The sequence below is a fragment of the Ambystoma mexicanum genome, chromosome 8, assembly GCF_040938575.1.
Source record: "Ambystoma mexicanum isolate Mex_15411 chromosome 8, UKY_AmexF1_1, whole genome shotgun sequence".
NCBI lineage: Eukaryota > Metazoa > Chordata > Amphibia > Caudata > Ambystomatidae > Ambystoma > Ambystoma mexicanum.
The window spans coordinates 995,911,060-995,928,765 of NC_090929.1; the positions used below are offsets into that span (position 1 = coordinate 995,911,060).

At 40.8% G+C, this 17,706-nt stretch overlaps 1 protein-coding gene across 2 annotated transcripts in view; it reads left to right on the forward strand.

Annotated features, from left to right (window-relative positions):
* MRPS16 (mitochondrial ribosomal protein S16) overlaps nt 1–17,706 on the forward strand; it is a 67,298-nt gene that overhangs the window by 21,273 nt on the left and 28,319 nt on the right. For both annotated transcript variants that reach the window (XM_069610909.1, XM_069610910.1), the window contains exons 2-3: nt 2,928–2,959; nt 14,252–14,512. In XM_069610909.1, coding sequence (XP_069467010.1) covers nt 2,947–2,959; nt 14,252–14,512 — 274 coding nt within the window. In that variant the 5' untranslated portion in view covers nt 2,928–2,946. The remainder of the gene's footprint in view (nt 1–2,927; nt 2,960–14,251; nt 14,513–17,706) is intronic.

Genomic DNA, 17,706 nt, shown 5'->3' on the forward strand with positions numbered 1-17,706 from the left:
GCCCACCAACTATGCAGCATCCCCTATAAGGTCCTTGAGGGTGCAGAAGGGGTTCCATGTCATAAGGTCGCCAGGTAGGCAACTTTATTTTCCTGTACCCCTTCAAAGCCTCCCCCACATATTCTAGTCTCGGTATACTTTTCTATTATTATTATTTTTTTATTATTAAAATGTTGTAGTTTGATTGTAAACTTTTCCATTTATAGAGAGACTTTATCAGAGTTCGAGGGTTATGGTGACTCATTGCCTCCATTTGTTAAGTTCAAGAATTGATTGATTGAAGAAATAAAGCGATTGTGTAAGTGTAATTATTCTTTTGACCGCTCAGTAGCGTGGACCATCTTCCTCTGTTCCCATTTGCTGCGCTGAGAGTTTGAAAAAGCTGCCAAATTGTTCCTGTTGGACAGAAAGTGACTGGCATTCCATCACAAGGTGATATAGGGTTTCCGGTATGTTTCGAACCTTGCAGAATCGGCACTTTTGATCCACGAAAGGTATCTGCCTGGCAATGGCGAGATTTGATCTTGTGGGTATCCATGTTTAGTCGAATTCTCAGGAACGTTGATCTGTTGTTGGCATCTGGAAAGATTGTGAGATATTTTGGTAGTTCGTGAACTGGTCGAATATCTGTGATGCATTGAAGATTCTATTGATAAGTGTTTTTGGTTTGGAATGTTTTTTTTGTTTGTTTTTAAAAAAAGAAATGTCTTCAGTCGTGCAAGATTTTGGTTTTTGCATCTTGAGGGCGAAGCATTAAAAGTTCATCTCAGATGTCCTTGTTGGCCTTCTATTATGTACTCCAGTTGTAGAATAATTGGGGAAAGTGCTAGACTTTCTTTGGAGTGCAAATTTGGGGGAATATCGCCCCCTGGCGACTATCACTGGATAGAAGAGGGGCTACCTGGCACCCGCTTTTCTCCTTTGCATTGTGTCTGGCGCCTCTCACCCTTGCATCTGCAGGACAGAAGGGAGAAAGCATGCTGTCAAGCGCTTCTCCCCTAATTTGCCCATCACATTTTGGATTCCATGAGTGCCTTGAGGCATAGTACTCTATTATAGCGCCCCCTTCTTTGCCTGCCTCTTTTTTTCTGTTGTATTTTATTTGCAGAAAAACAATGCGCTGCTAATGGCTCAGGAGCAAGCAATGCTGGCTAATACCCTACTGTGTAACCTGACGTACAAGCCATCCACGTCTACGTATAATGCCTCCCAAAGGTATCCAGTCAACTGGAAAGGGAAGTTTGCATTGACGTATCTTTGCGGGGGCTCATTTGGCATTAAGAGCCACTGCTTACACCAGTTATGTGGTGCAGCCTTGTCTGATTTTTCTGGACCTCGTATAGCGTTAAATGACGGTACTGAAAGTTCTGTGCTACTCCATGTGCTTGGCCAAATGATGCCCATTTCAACCCAAGCATGTTATGGGGTTGGTGTTTCTGCATTACCTCTGGATGCTTCTGTGGCTGAGATCCCCCACTCGCACAATAGATTGGAATACCAATGTTTGGTAAGCCGATGGAGACCAGGGTTGTTAAACTTTTCAAAGATAAACTAAAAAGCACACGGTCCACTGAGGGAACGTGCAAAACCTCCTTTGACAGATATTAAATCTTCGGTTCGACCATTGGGTTTGTGATGTATTTAACGAACGGCCACTTGTGTGTATAGGTGCGTTCTAAATGCCATATCATGAAAGAGGAGGCTAGCAGCCCCATCATTCGACCAGCAGGATGTACGAATGGTTTCTGGTCGCGTTAGGGGTTTCCAGCAACCCTTTCGGATGACCATTCTCTGAGGGCTCCTGTTCACAAGCCTCATTTATGAAGTTGTTTCCAAGTTTCAGTAAATGTAATAATTTGGAGTCTGAAGAGTGAGAAGGGTGGGCTCTCTTGAGTTGAACGTTGGTTCTCCAACTTTTGATGCACATAATTTAATAATCTTTTTGATAATAAATGTTCAGAAAGCAGGTTTGGGTGCAGGAAACTTGTTGAGCGTTCATCAGGTTCTCTATCATTATCTCTGCTCCCACTTGGAACACAGCTTTATATGTCTTTTCATAGATTTTTCATACTCTATTTGGTGGCTGCAATATACATGCGTTTACCTGGCTACAAAGATGAATGACCAAAAATGCTTTTTTGTATCAGTCGGAATCAATTTTTTTACATACAGTAAAGTTAGTGGGGTAACAAACCTTTCTCTAAGGCCATTTGCCTATTAGTACAGTGATTGGCTTGCCGGGACACAAAGTGATATTCCCTATCGATTGAGAGATGTGGTAACTTCTGGGTCTTTACTATAACTGCTGGCAAACTCACTGGGGGAAAAAAGTGTTGAAAGTGGTGTCCACAAGGCCATCTGATCATGATTCCTCAAACTATGTTCTAAGCAAATGTGATGCTGTGAAAAATCTATACCTTATTGCACGGAATGAACTCTGTGGGACATGATGGTCACAAAAAAAGAAACATTGTAAGTTTGTTATTTTGGTTTTAGTTGAACATTTCTATGAAAGCTTTAAATAAAGTGATGCTGTGGCGAAACGGTGACCAGCTCCATCAGATTTAGCTAATCATTATAAAGACTATCAATGACGCATCACAAAGGTGTAGTGTTTTGTTTGGGAATCTAAAATACATTGGAAAGAAGACAGCTACTTGCTGGTGTATAATGGTCTACTATCCTCTGGCCTTTAAAGGATTTCTCTTCACCCTCCTCTATGTCCACCCGCCCCCCAATTAAGTCGTGCTGACACTGCTAGAATTAAGGGCTAATTTGTGGAACTTGATAGTTTTCCATTTCAGTTAACAAACTGCTGTGAAGAACCGTGCTACCTGAGTTGGTGAACCAAGGCGTAGTACTTTTGTATGATTGCTGTGGGAAAATTGCTGCTACATGGAATTTATTTGTACTCTTGTCTTTTTCAGGCTTTCTGAAGAAGCAAATATGGTTTTTCTGTGTAAGTATATCAAGTTTAATATATATATTTTTTTCTAGTTCATATTTTCACTAAACAAGGTGAAGGGATGTTCCTTGCCACGGTAGGAGATTTCATTAAATAATTAAGGGCCTAACCATACTGTCAGCCACTTATTGGTAATTACAGGGTGCCGGTTCCCAAAGCGTTTCAATATAAACTTAAATCATAACCTGTAATCCGAAAGTTTGCTCACCTGCACAGCTGTACTTTCCTCTCCCTGTGTATCATCCGTATGCAAAATCGTTTTACTTTTTCTCTTCGGGTGACTTGTGCAGCTCAATTTACAGTAGATTCTTCATGACACCCAGTGACTTGTTAGCAAGCGACCTATAAGATGAAACTGTTGCCTTGGCGTACAGATAGGAAAAAATGGCATATGAGGGGGGACACAGCTTGTAGGTGTGTGATAATTTGCCCGCTCGTTGACTGCCCATGCTAATTTTTTTTTTTAGTTTTTATTTTAGTTTTTAGAAAACCTTTACAAAAATGTTTTTAATACAAATATATATAATGAAAACACACTCCTGTTTCCCAATTACATTATTGCATCATTACATTACATCATTTAAAAAAAATCTTAAAACAAGTCTTGAAATAAAATCATTTTTGAATTATGAGAACACAAACATTTGATTAAAAATCGTAAAATTGCTATTCTTAAAGAAATCTGTTTCCCATGCATCATATTCCACCAATTACCTCTGGAAAATCTTTCTGTTTGACGCAAATATTCCGAAATAAGTTTCACGTTCCTCACAAATGGACTCACATTCTAATAATAGATGTCTTAATGTTTCTTTTACCATAGTGCTTTTACAGAAGCGACAGGGCACATGCCCTTTCCCATTTTATCTCTAATTTCTTGAATTTGCCCGATAGGCAATACATTAAAGCAGAACTGCATAACCTCCCTTTTCTGTCAGGAAATATATTTAGATACGGTTCCAAGGAACCCACCTGCTTACAGTCAGATACCAATTGACAATACAGGGAAGTGCTCTTTAAGTTCTCATTAGTTTCAGCCCATCTAATTTGACTTTTTACTTGCATTGGATTCTTAATGAGAAGTTCAACATCTGCACCAATTTTGTCAAGTAGCCTTCTAGTGCTATCATACATAGATAGTAAGAGTTTTACCCATTCTCAGTTGTAGGCCCAAGATCACATATGTTATTTCCTGATCCCAATAACAATTTTCTTAGTGGGGCCATTTTTTTCCATTCTATTACACTCTTTAAGGATTGTAAGCCTAGTTCCTACCTAATAGCTGACATTGGGATACATTTTGGAAGATAATACAGTATGCTTCTCCAAAATTTGCTTCGATCTTAGCAATACTTACTTCTACACATTTTGGAAAGAATTCTAGACCACAACTGAGTTTGGGAATAACTTTCGGGGTATGGAAACGTATCAGAGGTAACATAGAGAATTTACAGTACATTATTTCAATTGTTTTAGTTTGTGCTGTCAGTGTGGTCAATCGTTGTTCCAAAACATTCCAGTATGCACATTTTTATATTTGCATACATGGGATAACCCAAATACACAAATGTTCGTCTAATTTCTAGTTTGTAGTTTTTTAAGTACCAACTGAATCTTATAGATTTTTTTTACTTGCTCCCAGAATAAGAATGATGGATTTCTTTTCGTTTATACTTAAGCCATTCGTATCAATATATTTAAATTTATTTATCATTAATTGTAATCCTATCTGTGTTCTATCTATCGGAAGGAAGTCGTCCGCATAGGGCCATCAATTTAATTTTACCCCTTTTATTTGAGGTGAGCTAAACGAAGCTAGGTCCAAAGGGGTCCCCACATCAAATACAAATAGATTAAATGGTGTAGGGCCGAAGATGCAGCCCTTTCTCAGACCATTCCATGTGCTTATTGGAACAGATAATTTGCCTTCCTGATTCAATCAGACATTAATCACAGATCCCTCATGCAAGATAAGGAGAGACCATATGTTCCCAGGCATTCTAAGTATCAACATTTTTGACCATAGTAAAGACCTGTTCACCCTATCAAATGTTTGGGATAGGTCTATGCTTGCCACATATGTAAGAAAAATGCTCCTTTGACATGAGTTTTCTTGAAGTGAAAACATAACTCCTCCCAACTCTGACAACATTCGCTTTATGAATCCAAATTGTTTGTACTGGAATATTGCCTTTGTTTCTATCCATTCTTCTATCAACCTCAAACCACCCAGTTCCTGCCCGTCCCCACCTAAAACACCTCCTCATGGGAACTCTTTGAGCTTGCTTTAATCAAGACTTAGCCATCAAACTTTGCTTTGAAAAAACACTGGCAGGCAATTCCAGTGTAGTCTTCTGAGAGTTCGATTTATTTTGAGCTATAAACCTGCAACTGGTGTAATAAAAAATGTCTTCAGCTGGTCTGCCTTCATACTCTCTATAAGCATTATGCATGTCCTTCACAGAAGTCATGTTAAAAACGAGAGTTTTAGCTTGTGTATAGGCATTGGGCATTTGCCGGGCATTGCTGTTTGAAACCCAGTTACTGACACAATTTTGCACCTGCTACCATCTGTTCTGGATGGTCCAACCACCCCCACTCTTTGGGCCTGGCATTTCTTGGGATCAGGAAGAGACACTGTGGAGCAAACAGGACACTCTGGCACGTTTCAGAAGTCACCCAGTTTTTATTATCTTCCAGCAGGAAATGCACATTATACACCAGGGACCTCTCAGGAACTCTGCTCTAAATCACTTGGTTCTCTCACCCTTATATACAGTCTTAGGGAGGTTAGGTAATGGTTTGGTCATAAAGACGACCCCTTCCTGCCGGTGATTCATAAATTTTACATGGCATGATCAATGTGCTGTCCTTCTCCCTATTTGATTTGCTGGCCTATCTGCCACTCGACCTGGTCTAAACCGGTTTTACCCACTCCTTGCCCCCTCCTTTTGTCCTTTACATGAACTCCTTATAAAAAAAGATCTCCACTGGTGTCATCATGACTCGCAGCAATCCACCATTTTAGGAATTGCCTGACTTATCACAAAATGGTGGATCACCCTTTTTCCGGCCATATTTTGATACCTGGTCCGGTTGAAGTCTAGTTGTTAAGTAGTACATGCTAAGTGTATTTTACTAAACAAGCGGTCTATCGTTTAAAACATTCTGAACTTCTAAACATGAATTGGTTTTAAAGCGCTTTGCTGCAAAGCACTATAATTCTTATTTCTACAACATTTGAAGGCATTGATCACCCCACTAAGTTATCTAAATTCAGTTTTTTTGGGCGGTTAGGGGGGCTATCTCCACTACATTCAGTTTGAGGGGGGAGGGTCTAAGCACTTCTGTACACATCAATGGCCATTTAATACCACTACAGCCGTGCCTGGGAAGAGCCTTTCCAATACCTACACGAAAGCCCAAACTGTTTGCATTAAGAATGCTTGTTTTTGTTTCACGTTTGCGAGTTTTACCTGTTTAGTGCTGCACTTAGCTTAAAACGAAATAATTACCAGAAGCTAACTTTTGGCTCCCTGGGACAACTGGTGTCTTAGAAACATGCTAAATGACAGTTATATGAGGATAACTTGGAATGTTTGAGAATGTAAATAATGAAGAATTAAGACGCATCTAGAATACTTTTAAATATAATGGTCAAAATGTGGAAATTAGATTTGCAGTGCACTGTTTACTCGCTCTGGTTTCCCCACTGGTAGCTCCTGCTTACTGGGTGATGCCTTACACCCGAGAGCTGGTTTTAGCTCTTGCTCATCGAATCTTAATTTCAAAATTTGCATTGTCTGTTTTATGGCTTCCGGTGTGTCAATGGGCTTTTACTGTCAAGGTGGCTTTTACTGCCACTTTTTGTGGAGCTCCCCAAGGGAAAGTATTAGCTGTTGAGTAGTGGGCCCAGTCTCCCGTGAGGACAGACGGGAAGTTTCCCTATTTATGCTTGAGAAATGCTATCTGTATTTCGTGTTTATTCGCACTATGGAGTTAGTCTTTCCAACCCAAGCAGCTAAATGCCATTTGTCTCACATGGTCACAGGAACTGTTGTGTCCAATGAGCACTTTTGGTATTTTGAGATTAAGGAGACGGGTTGAATGTTAACCTTTATCATAGAGCACTTGATGCTTTTCGATTGTTAGATTTGCTACATGGTTTTGTGAGTTTTTAATTTGGTATTTTATTGGATCCTCTAAAGTGCTTTCGCTAAAGCAGTTTACAGACCATTATAAAAAATGGAAACCTGGGCGATTAAGCCCCCCTGCTGGTTTTTGTTGCAGCTCAGCTGCACACTGCTAATCTGAGAGCAGTTTGCCTGAGGAGATCACCCCCCCCCCCTCCCACCAGCGTCCGCACAAGCAACCTTGAATAGGGCAGACAGTTCGCCCTTGCGGTTGAGCCCTCCTGCTTTTTTTCATGGTGTGGCCGGGGACTGCAGCAGTGATGCCCTGCTCTTAGATTCATTCTCATGCTTACATTCTAACGTATGGGCCCTTGAACAATGAGCTGGTTAGTATTGGACTGTATATACAGTACATGGCTCTCAACCATTCATGGCCCTTGGGCGGGTGAAAAACACCCGATTTAGTATGGGGGGTGTGAAAGCCCATTGATTCCTATGGGCATGTAGGGAGTTTTGCGGTGAGAGCTGCTAGAGTGGTGGGGCTCACCTGCCAAAAGTGTGCGATTTGAGGGGTATGATTATACGTGTGCTGTGAATTGCCCCCTCATGGCACTCTCTGCCATTCTTGTAGAAGAAGCGGTTACTGTGTATGCATGGTACATGGGGAACGGTCCCTAAATTTTGCTTAGTATGCACTTTGACGGTGCATACAAACCCTGCTTTGTAACATTTCTGTCTAGAGGCTCGGCATAATGCTTGAAGCCACCTTTTTGTTTTAATCAACAGTGACTGAAAGCGATGTGCAGCCTATTTAAGTGATTTAACTATGGTGAAAATGAAAGCCGAAACAGCCTTATCTCTTGGAGCTGGTAAAAACAAAATCTCTAGAATGCTTAAAACCAATCAAAGATGTCAACCTTCTTATCACAGAAATTAAGGACCTTCTTCACTATATTGATGGATTAGAGAACTCGACTAAAAAGCTTAACCGTGGAAGGCCCAAAAAAGGGGTGAACCGCAGTCCATTCCTCACATTTCTGTTCTGAATCAAATTGTGTCACTATCCTTGACAATGATATAGTTTCAACCCACCATGATCCTCCCCCACCCCTCCCCCCCCAACAGAGGGCCCACCCAAGGAACCTATTAGATCTAATTTTTTGAAAAATGTATCCCCCGTCCCCCTCTTCCCGCCCCCCCCCCCCTTTAACAAACCCAAAACCTCGGCAGAAGGGAGGAACGAATTCTAGCCTCCTGGTCAAAAGATACTGTAAAAGTAGAAGGGCAGAAACTGGTTCTACTGTCTCTAACATTATTGAAGTACATTGCCATGGGGTGGGTGCTCATGCTGACAATTCTGCTAATAATGGTGGCGCAGAAGATCACTTAACAGATAAGGCTGTTGCAGAGGCTGGCTGAGATGTGGAGGCAATTCCTGAGAGAAGCATTTGAAGTTAATCCGCGAGAGCCACCATCAAATCTGTTTGCTCCCCTCTGTTTAAACCTGTCTCCCGTGGTGTTTGCAACAAAGGGGGCGAGTTACAAAGGGCAAGCTAAAATGTATGGGGGCAATTCTAATGGAACGCAAAGGGTATGGCTCTGTCTCGTGCCCCGAAATTATCGAGACTGACACTCGAACCAATCGAGAGTGCGAATCAACACTAGACGCTGAACACTCTATTTTAAAAGGCTTCATTTTCGATAAAATCGATTTCTGGCTCAGAGTTGCTTCATGAAATTAAGGATGTAACGGAGAAGGTGATCTCTTGCTGCACGACATCTAGCACAACCTAGCCACAATATGGATGCCCCAAAGTGTAGGGGCTCTTCCTCAGTTCAAAATGCCAAGACTCCTTCATGTGGTGCTGTATTAGATCAAATTAAGAAATTCAAAGAAATGTAATCCTTTGCAATCAGTTTCGCATCCCTTCCCTATTCGCTATACCAGTAGTAACGCAGCAGAACCTGCTCAATTGGTCCGGGTATAGTAGAACACCTTATCTGGTGCTAATGCAACGCCTTTGGGAAGGGTATGGATACGTCTTGAATTGTAAGGAACTCTGATACTGTCAAGGAAAGGAATAACCCTGCTGTAATAATGTATACATTACCTCGTTTGTCTTCCAACAGTAATGAAAACCAAGACGGTCTTAAAAATAAATGCCTTTATTGATTCTGCCATGTTGGGTGCTGTTTAGCAATAATCAGGGATGACATTGCTGAATGTGCCAGGGCTTTTATTCCCAATACTTGGAATACATTAAGATTACCCTGAATTCTTGGGACTTTGTTGAAGGTATTTTAAGCATTGATCGTAGGGTATAATGACCATCTCATGTTAGAATAACACTCGGAGCCCCCGATTACTTTCAATCGATTTTGGCCCACCCTAAGCAATTGCCCATCATGTGTGAAGGAAAAATTAAGGCGGGTTTGGGTGTGGCTTACTTGGCACAGCCTGGTGCAGCTGAGCAGGAAGGGGTAAATGTGATGTAGATTGACTACATGAGGGAGGTTGTCATGTAGTTGGCGATGCGGTGCACAGAATGTGGTCTTGGAATGTTGCAGGTCTGAGTAGATTGTTAGATGTCCCTGACTGGTGCATTTTTTAAAAGAAATCCTCATATCATACGGTTTCAAGAATCTTGGGCTATGGTTCCTGTTTTGTTTCCGGGGTAAAGTCCTTTTTTGTCCCTGCGGCCAAAGGCCCTAAAGGCAGGCCCAGTGGTGGTCTGCTGATCTGGTTAGATTCCACCTTAAGGTGCAAAGTGGTAGACTGCTCTCATGATTCTTTAGCTCTACGGTTTCTTTCAATCACAGCAGAGGTGGATTAACAATTGTGGTTATTTAACATATATAATAGACCTGCAGGTTCTCGGGGCTTGTCAACCATAAATGTACTTTCTGACATATTCGACTCCATGGGAAAACATAGAAATTGTCACATTGTAGTTGCAGGTGATTTTAAATATGCAGATCGAACCACTACACAATTTATTGGACCTTTTGGGAATATCAGGATGTAGCTTGGGGCATACCGTAAGTGAACGCCCCACATCCTAACCCATCCCTTAGATGTGGCTAGAACGCTACATAATTTAAGTTTGTAATGGGAGATTCCCAAAGGATCAATCAGCCAAGACGTCATTCACTGCTCCCTCTGGTTCTTCACTGATTGACTATATATTTGTTTTGGGCGATAAATGGGACAATGTCGCTGACTTTGAGATCTGTGAAAGGATACACAGTGACCATCACCCTCTGTAACTATTCTCACTAATCGAGAGTTGACTTCTGAGTCTTTAAAGAACACATCCCAACATCTTGCTGCACACGGTCATGCATTAAAACAGGTAAAATGGGCAGGGGTAATTGAACACGATCTGAAATCTGATATGTATCGCTCAATTTTAAGTAATTTGTCTAACATTTGTAGAGATGATTGCCCAGACTCTAAAGAGTTCTCTGAATTTGAAAATATTGAGCTCAATCCAATTCATATTTCTCTGCCCCCCCCCCCTTAGCAACAGTTAGGAGGGCGTTGGTAAAATCTGGCTGGTATAGTAGAGTGTGCACTGTTGCTAAAGGGAAGATTGTATCCTGTGTTAAATCTTGCATTGCAGTGGATAAGGTTAAACTGCGCCTCTTGAGAGCAGATTACAAAAGTTTAATTTTGCTCATGAAAAAGAGCTCGCTTTGCTTAATGCCCTCGAACAAGGGGACAATATTCTCTTTTGGAAAATGTCGAACAAAGAGTTGAATGAGGATCATTCTGCAATACTGTAGTATGGCAGATGCATGGCGATCCAATTTTTCTGAACTTTATAAGCCCTATGAAGAAGTGCAATTGGATTAGATAGTGCTAGCAGCCCTTAGATCATTGAAAAGCGATAAAGCTGCGGGCCCCGACTCATTTCCCACTGATTTATACAAGGATGAGGAAGCTGTGTGCGTCCCGGTTCTCTAAAGTTTCTAACACCATCCTTCGATCTGTATGATTCCATCTTCATGGTGCAATTATCGTCCTATTTCACTTTTGGATGAGGCAGGTGACGTTTTTGCTAAGGTTGTTCCTGGTCGCTTTCAGGACCAATATTTTCTACTTTTTTTCTTTTGATTCAGAGATATACAGTTTTATTTAAGATGAAATTATATGTTGCTTTTCTAGACTTAAAAACAGCGTTTGATTCAGTCTCGCATCACCCTATGGTGAATTCTTTCGTCTCTTCATGCTCCCCCAGAGTTAATTTCGATTTATATCTACATTATATTCTCAAAACCAAGCCAAGGCATGCTTTGGTTTGGGGATGAGGGGGGGTGGGGTCAGAACAAACGAGAGTATTTGATGTGTGTAGGGGCGTGAGACAGGGTTGTGTCCTGGCACCCCTTCTGGTTAATATTTATGTTCAAGAGATCATTGATGTTTTATTGGAGTACCAGGACTGTTGAAAGAATGGGATTAGTCAAGTATTTGGCACTTTTCTACGATGCAGTGATCTTGTCAACAAGTCTGGAAAAGTCCCTCTCAAATTTTGCATCTAAATGCAGAGATCTATATTTGGAGCGGAATATTGAAAAATCTAAAATTATGATTCTTAAGCCCCAGTTGTCCAAATAAAGGTCCTTGTTTCTCAGAGTAAATGATGTCCCACTAGAACAAGTCCCGCATTTTGATTATCTTGGAACTAGGTTCCACAAGTCCGGGAGCTGGACTCCACAAATGGAAAAGTTAATTATTAATATGGAAAAATACAATGAGGCCATTGGTTCCTTTTTTGTAAGACCTGGCAGTGAAGAAGTATCCACTGCTCTTGATTGAACCAGTCAGCTCTATATGGCTCAAGAGTTGTGGGGAATGTTGTCTTAGTAAAATTAACTTCTTGTGAACGTAGGTTTCTTAAGAAATTGTTACTATTAATGCAAAGTGCCCCTTCATCTTAAATCTATCTTGAACATGACATTCTTCCTGTGGGCGCTTTGGCAGCATATAACCCTTTCAGGTACTGGCTAAGATTGTGGAGGCAGGAAGGGTTAGAACCATATCACTTCCCGAGTCCAGATGGAGGTAGAAGGAGTGGATCAACCATGTAAAAAATTGAGCTTAATCTAAAACTTGTGGGATGACCCCAGCGGGCTGTTCGGTAGCAGTAAGAAGAATTAAGACTTGTACTACTCTCCTTTTACGAGGAAACTATAACTGATGCGTCGAATTTTAACTCTGGTCTTGGATACATCGACCATAGACTGTCTGAAGGTGATAATTCATATATTGATTAATTTCCTCAGCCTATGAAATATATCACTGTTTTAGATTCAGCATTTTACAGTTGCCAGCACCAAACATTCTTGGAATGAACAAAGTAGCTGCCCGATGAGTGAGAATGCTATTGAAAATGTGATGCACTTATACTTTAAACAGTTCCATATTTCGAGCACAAGTAAACGACAGAACGTGCATGTGGAAGTAAAAGCACATGGCAGTGAATGTTTTTAATCTGGTTATTAAAAAAAAAAAAAAGTAGACAAAAAACAAAATGTTTCACAAGAATTAAAACAAGGATGAGGAAATGGGTGCATGTTATGCTGATTTATACCGTGAACCGCTACCACGCAGGGGCAGTCTCAGCAATTGTTGCTTGAAAGTAAGCTCCCAACGGGAAAGCTTTTTCCGGTAGTACACCATATTTAAAGTAAGATGTAGTATCTCACTGATTTTATGAATTACTATAATCATACTTTCCCATTAATATTAAAGGCAGCATGGCAAACTACTACGAGATACAAGAATTTTCGTTAAAATATACAATCCAAACAATTTGAGAAACGCACAGAATAAAAGGCTAGTAATTTAGAATGAATCCACTTTAGAATAAGAAAGGTAAAAGTGGTATGAGTAGAGTATTGTTGGGTGGTAGTCACATGCACTCGAATCAAAGCAATTCTGTGTTATTTCAGCCAGAATTAGCAGAAAAAAAGTTCTAATTTGTTTAGGAAAGATTCTAATCAACAAGAAGCCTAACCATGAATCAAAGTAAAGTATTCATAAATATAACAGCACTACAAGAACAGGGATACAAAATATCAAGTTGCAAGATACTAGCTAAGCATAAAGTCACTCCTCCCTCCCCCCCCTCCAAATTATCAACCTATACACAGCACACCATTTCTTATCCGCCAAAGAGTAAATTATCACTAGCCAGTAGCGAGTGCATATTTTGAAGTCTGATGATACTTTTATACGTGCAATAGTTTAGTGTATTTCTGTGATGCACAGACTGAAGACTCCAGTGCCCAACTGTACAGAAGATTTCTCATGTTGGATTTGAAAATAGACAGACAAATTACATTTCCCTGAAGTCTTAAACAGTCATGGTCTGACAGACACATTGTGTATAGGTGACATATGACTATATCGGAATTCTGTTTTAGCACAAACCCTTTTGTGTATGAAAACAAAATGCACTGCTTTGTTGTACACTGCACATATGCTGTTGATGTAGTGACTAACTGTGCAGAATAACAAAACCAAGGAGAGATTTGATTGGTGGTCTAAAATGTTGAATGATGGAACTAATATGAATTGGTTAGTGATTAGTTTTGAAATGGTTTGCATACATGTTTTTTTAATAATGTAATCAAGAGTAGTATTTTGATCTTTTTATCCAAGTTGTCTGTTATTCACGTGAGCTATGCCATCTTCCTATGTCAATGTTGTAATACATGCATGGAAAATATTGGCACATGTAGGAATTCATTGGTTAAATGATGTATCAGTAGGGAAAAGGTTGCCCACTGTTGCGATTGTTGTACTGTCCTTCAACCCCTGGATTTCGCCAGGAGACCACTCCGGTGGTGATAGTGCGCAGTATAAATATCCTTTAACATAACATAACGTCCATCCAACTGGCAATCCTCTGTTTTACCTGGCTTTAATCTGTTCAAACTCCTGGATGGAATAGGCTTGAAACTGGGCAGTCGCACCCACATTCTGGCCCTGTCTACTGAAGAGACACCCAAAACCTAAGAATGACACTAACAATTAGGAACTAGTGGGATAGTACAGGAAGTAACTGTCTTGTTCTGTTTCTGTTTATCTTTTCTATCTTCTCAAAAATTGTGAATCAAACTGAGCTAACTGTTTGTTTCTCTTTAGCACCTCTGCTTTTGAAACATTATCATAAAGGACATGTTGTTATCCGGTTGTCACTAAGTGGCTGCACCAATAGGCCTTTCTATCGTATTGTGGCAGCATTTAACAAGCGTGGTCGAGACAGCAAGCATTTAGAACAGTTGGGGTCCTATGATCCGCTACCTAACCAGCACAATGAAAAGCTTGTCAGTCTGAACATTGAAAAAATCAAATATTGGATTGGCAATGGAGCACATACAACAAAACCAGTTGAAAAACTTTTTGGTGAGTATTATTAATGTGCATCTCTATAATTGTTTGTAATGTGTATTGCTTTGTCCAAAATAAGCTGTCCGTTTCCACCTTTTTAACTTCTGCCAGATGGGTAGCAGAACTAAATACTGCCAGTAGTACTATGAACATGTAAAGTACGCTGGACACTCGCGTCGCTCTGTAGCATCCAGTGCACCATACATGCACCTTCTCTGGAAAATACTTTCAAGGCCTCTGGCTGCTGTTCAGGGCATTAATGGATCACCAGCTCTGCCAACTCGTTGTTTTTGGTGCAAAGATGATAGGCTTATGTTGGATTTAAAGTAGACCTATACGAAAGACTCTTTGTTAATGTTAAAGGATCGAATGGGAACATCCATATGATGCTAGAATAGATATTTGCTGTGCTTATTGACTTGGAGGCGGGGTGGACGGTAGACTTCTCAGTTTGTCTGTTCTACCTAGTGTCAGGTATGGAAAACCATTATGAACACTGATGTGCCTAAAATGTAATGTTAAGCCATGTATGTGGTCCGAGGAGCAATGCTGAAGATTCTATTAGATTAAGTAAATGATGCACTCTGTGCTTTATTGGAAAAAAAAAAAAAAGCACTGGCTTTTAGATTGGAGCTGTAAATCCAATATTGAGCATTGATGGAAATTTATCTAGTGTTCTACTAATCCTAAAACCTACAATTTAACGAATCTGCTACTTCGTGGGACTGTACGTTTTTAAGTATTTCGTGTATTTATAGAAATGCATGTTTTAAGAATATATGATCAAGAAATCTGGACTATAAATGTAAAGTGACACAATGTGTTGTGTAATTTCAAGTGAGACATGGGGTGCTCACCGCATTGGTAAAACATGTCTTTGTTCCATGCACCATGTTTACTGCATGTGCAGATATGTTGTTGTCACTAGCCAAAAAGATGGATCGGCCCCCTAAGATGACATGACTGGAGGGTTTTGTGTCTTCCTACTGTCGGTGATAAAGACCTTCATCTTTATTTCTGTAGCATCCCACTCATTCACTTCTTGAATGAGTGGGATGAAGAACCCCTTGTCCCATTATACCGAGGAAAGTTTATAAGGCTCTTTCACAGTGTTCCGAGTAGATTTTACAGAAATAAAAACCGCCACCAAAATGGAAAAATTTGAAGTCCCAGACAATGAGGCCCATAACCATGTGCTTAAATATTTGTAAAAAGATAGGTCTGCGAGAGTTCTCGCAGCTGTCTGTCGGCTGAACTAGATGGTCAGTGATTCCTGAAGTGCATTTATTTTTTATTTATTTCTTTTTTTTAATATAAAGGATCCGATTACATACAGAGCCTCAGTACCTGAAGCCAAATCCGTTGACTCCTCCCACGTTCCCCAACAAGACCTGATATTTTTTTATTAGCCATTCCCATAGTGCCAATGGTTATCTATGCACTGTTGTGATACTAACTCCGGTCAACAAATTGGCTGCAGCATGCAGGATACTCGAGTGAGAGGAAGTTGTGGAAGACCTGTCAAGACTGCATTAGGCAAATGAATAAACAATATAGTGAGCACCAGGAACTAAGCCAAAGCATAAATGTGTTGAGCTTTCACCAGCTGCTAGATGTGGACATTCAATTGGAATTCATACTAAATTCGATGAATTGTCAGAAGAACCCACAATAGGCAATGCCCTTCCACTACAAGTTCCTGCTTCCACAGTTGAATAGGATTAGTATTCTTGGGAATCATGCTAGAGGCAGAGGGACATACTTGGTGGTAATGGCCCACGTTAACCAGCATAGTGAGAGGCATTAACCCAAACCTCTGGCTGTTACCACCAATTATGGAACACTGCATCTGGAATCCTGGCCATTGGCACCCTCCGTTAATTTCCTTGGCTGTTATGGAATTTGGTTTCTTTAGTGTGCAGTTTTTTTCTGTTTAAACCGAATTAAAACCTCCAGACAAGTAAGTTGTCATAGAAAAGGCAAAAGGGGCTTGGCGTTGCTTCCATTTCCATGCCCAGAGCTGGACAGAGACACAGATCCCAGAAAGGTGCCGGGTTGGTAAAAACTTTCAATTTGGGGTCAGGGCATATCTCGGGAGGATAGCTCAGCGGCAACGTGCTCGCCTTGGAAGCAAGACCACACGGGGCAACACGGGTTCGATCCCCGGGTCCGCGTTTAGAAACCTCTGGGTATTAAGCGCGTTATAAATAACCTATCATGTGAGGTGGTGGAGGTCAAGGGGATGCAGGTAGGCATATCGAGATGGTGCAGTTGAGCAGCGAGGTGCCAGACCAGTCAACAGCTTGCTCGCAATGCAGGCCATCCACTTGTATTATAAGCAGCTGAATTGGTTTCTCCCTTGGCTGGTTTATCTGTAGAACTAGCGTTTGGACAATATTTGACAATGCTCTGCCATCTACCTTGTAATCCCCAGAAGGCAGCTACTTCTTTGGAGTGTTAAATAGTTGGTGACCATTTATCTTGGTATTTGCAATACATGAGAAGTCTAACCTCTCTCCAGTACATAAGATCAAATGTCTGGGAACTAGTTTAGGCACATCGGTTGAGATAGCGTTTCCACCTTTGCAAATAATTGTCACAATTCTGGAGATGGTGGATCACTCTGATCAGATCCTGGTTTACAGCTTTGTAGGTTTCAGCAATGGAGGTTCATGTGACCTCATTGGCAGATGTACCCTTTGCCGAGTTTGTCAGGACCAGAATTAGGCCGTTTCACCAGAGTTGTTGGATCTGCTTTATTGGAGGTCTCTGAGACGAATCTTCTAGGTGTCCATTTTCAACATCTGTGTACCCCAATGCCAATAGAATTGAGTGCCTCCGAAAAGAAAAAAAAAAAAGCTTCAGATCTTTGCAGATTCAGTGGTTATAATCCCTCCACAAGAATGTTACACTTGAGATCCATGTGTTGGTTGTAATCTAGTGATAAACCCTATATCGTGTCCAGTAGCAGCTCCAGTCTGAAGTAATGGCCTTATAGCGGCATGGGCCATTACGGAGGATTAAGAGCTCTTACCTGCTGGTACAGCCTGCCACCTTGGGGTTTATTTTTACCCCTTTGTAACATTCAAAATATTAAGAGCAAAATAATTTGAAAAAAGAAATACCTAGCAATATGATGGCAGTCATGGAAACGGCGCATTAGGCTGTGTGGAACCTCTTTTGGCGAGAGGGAGTAGGATGTAAAAGCA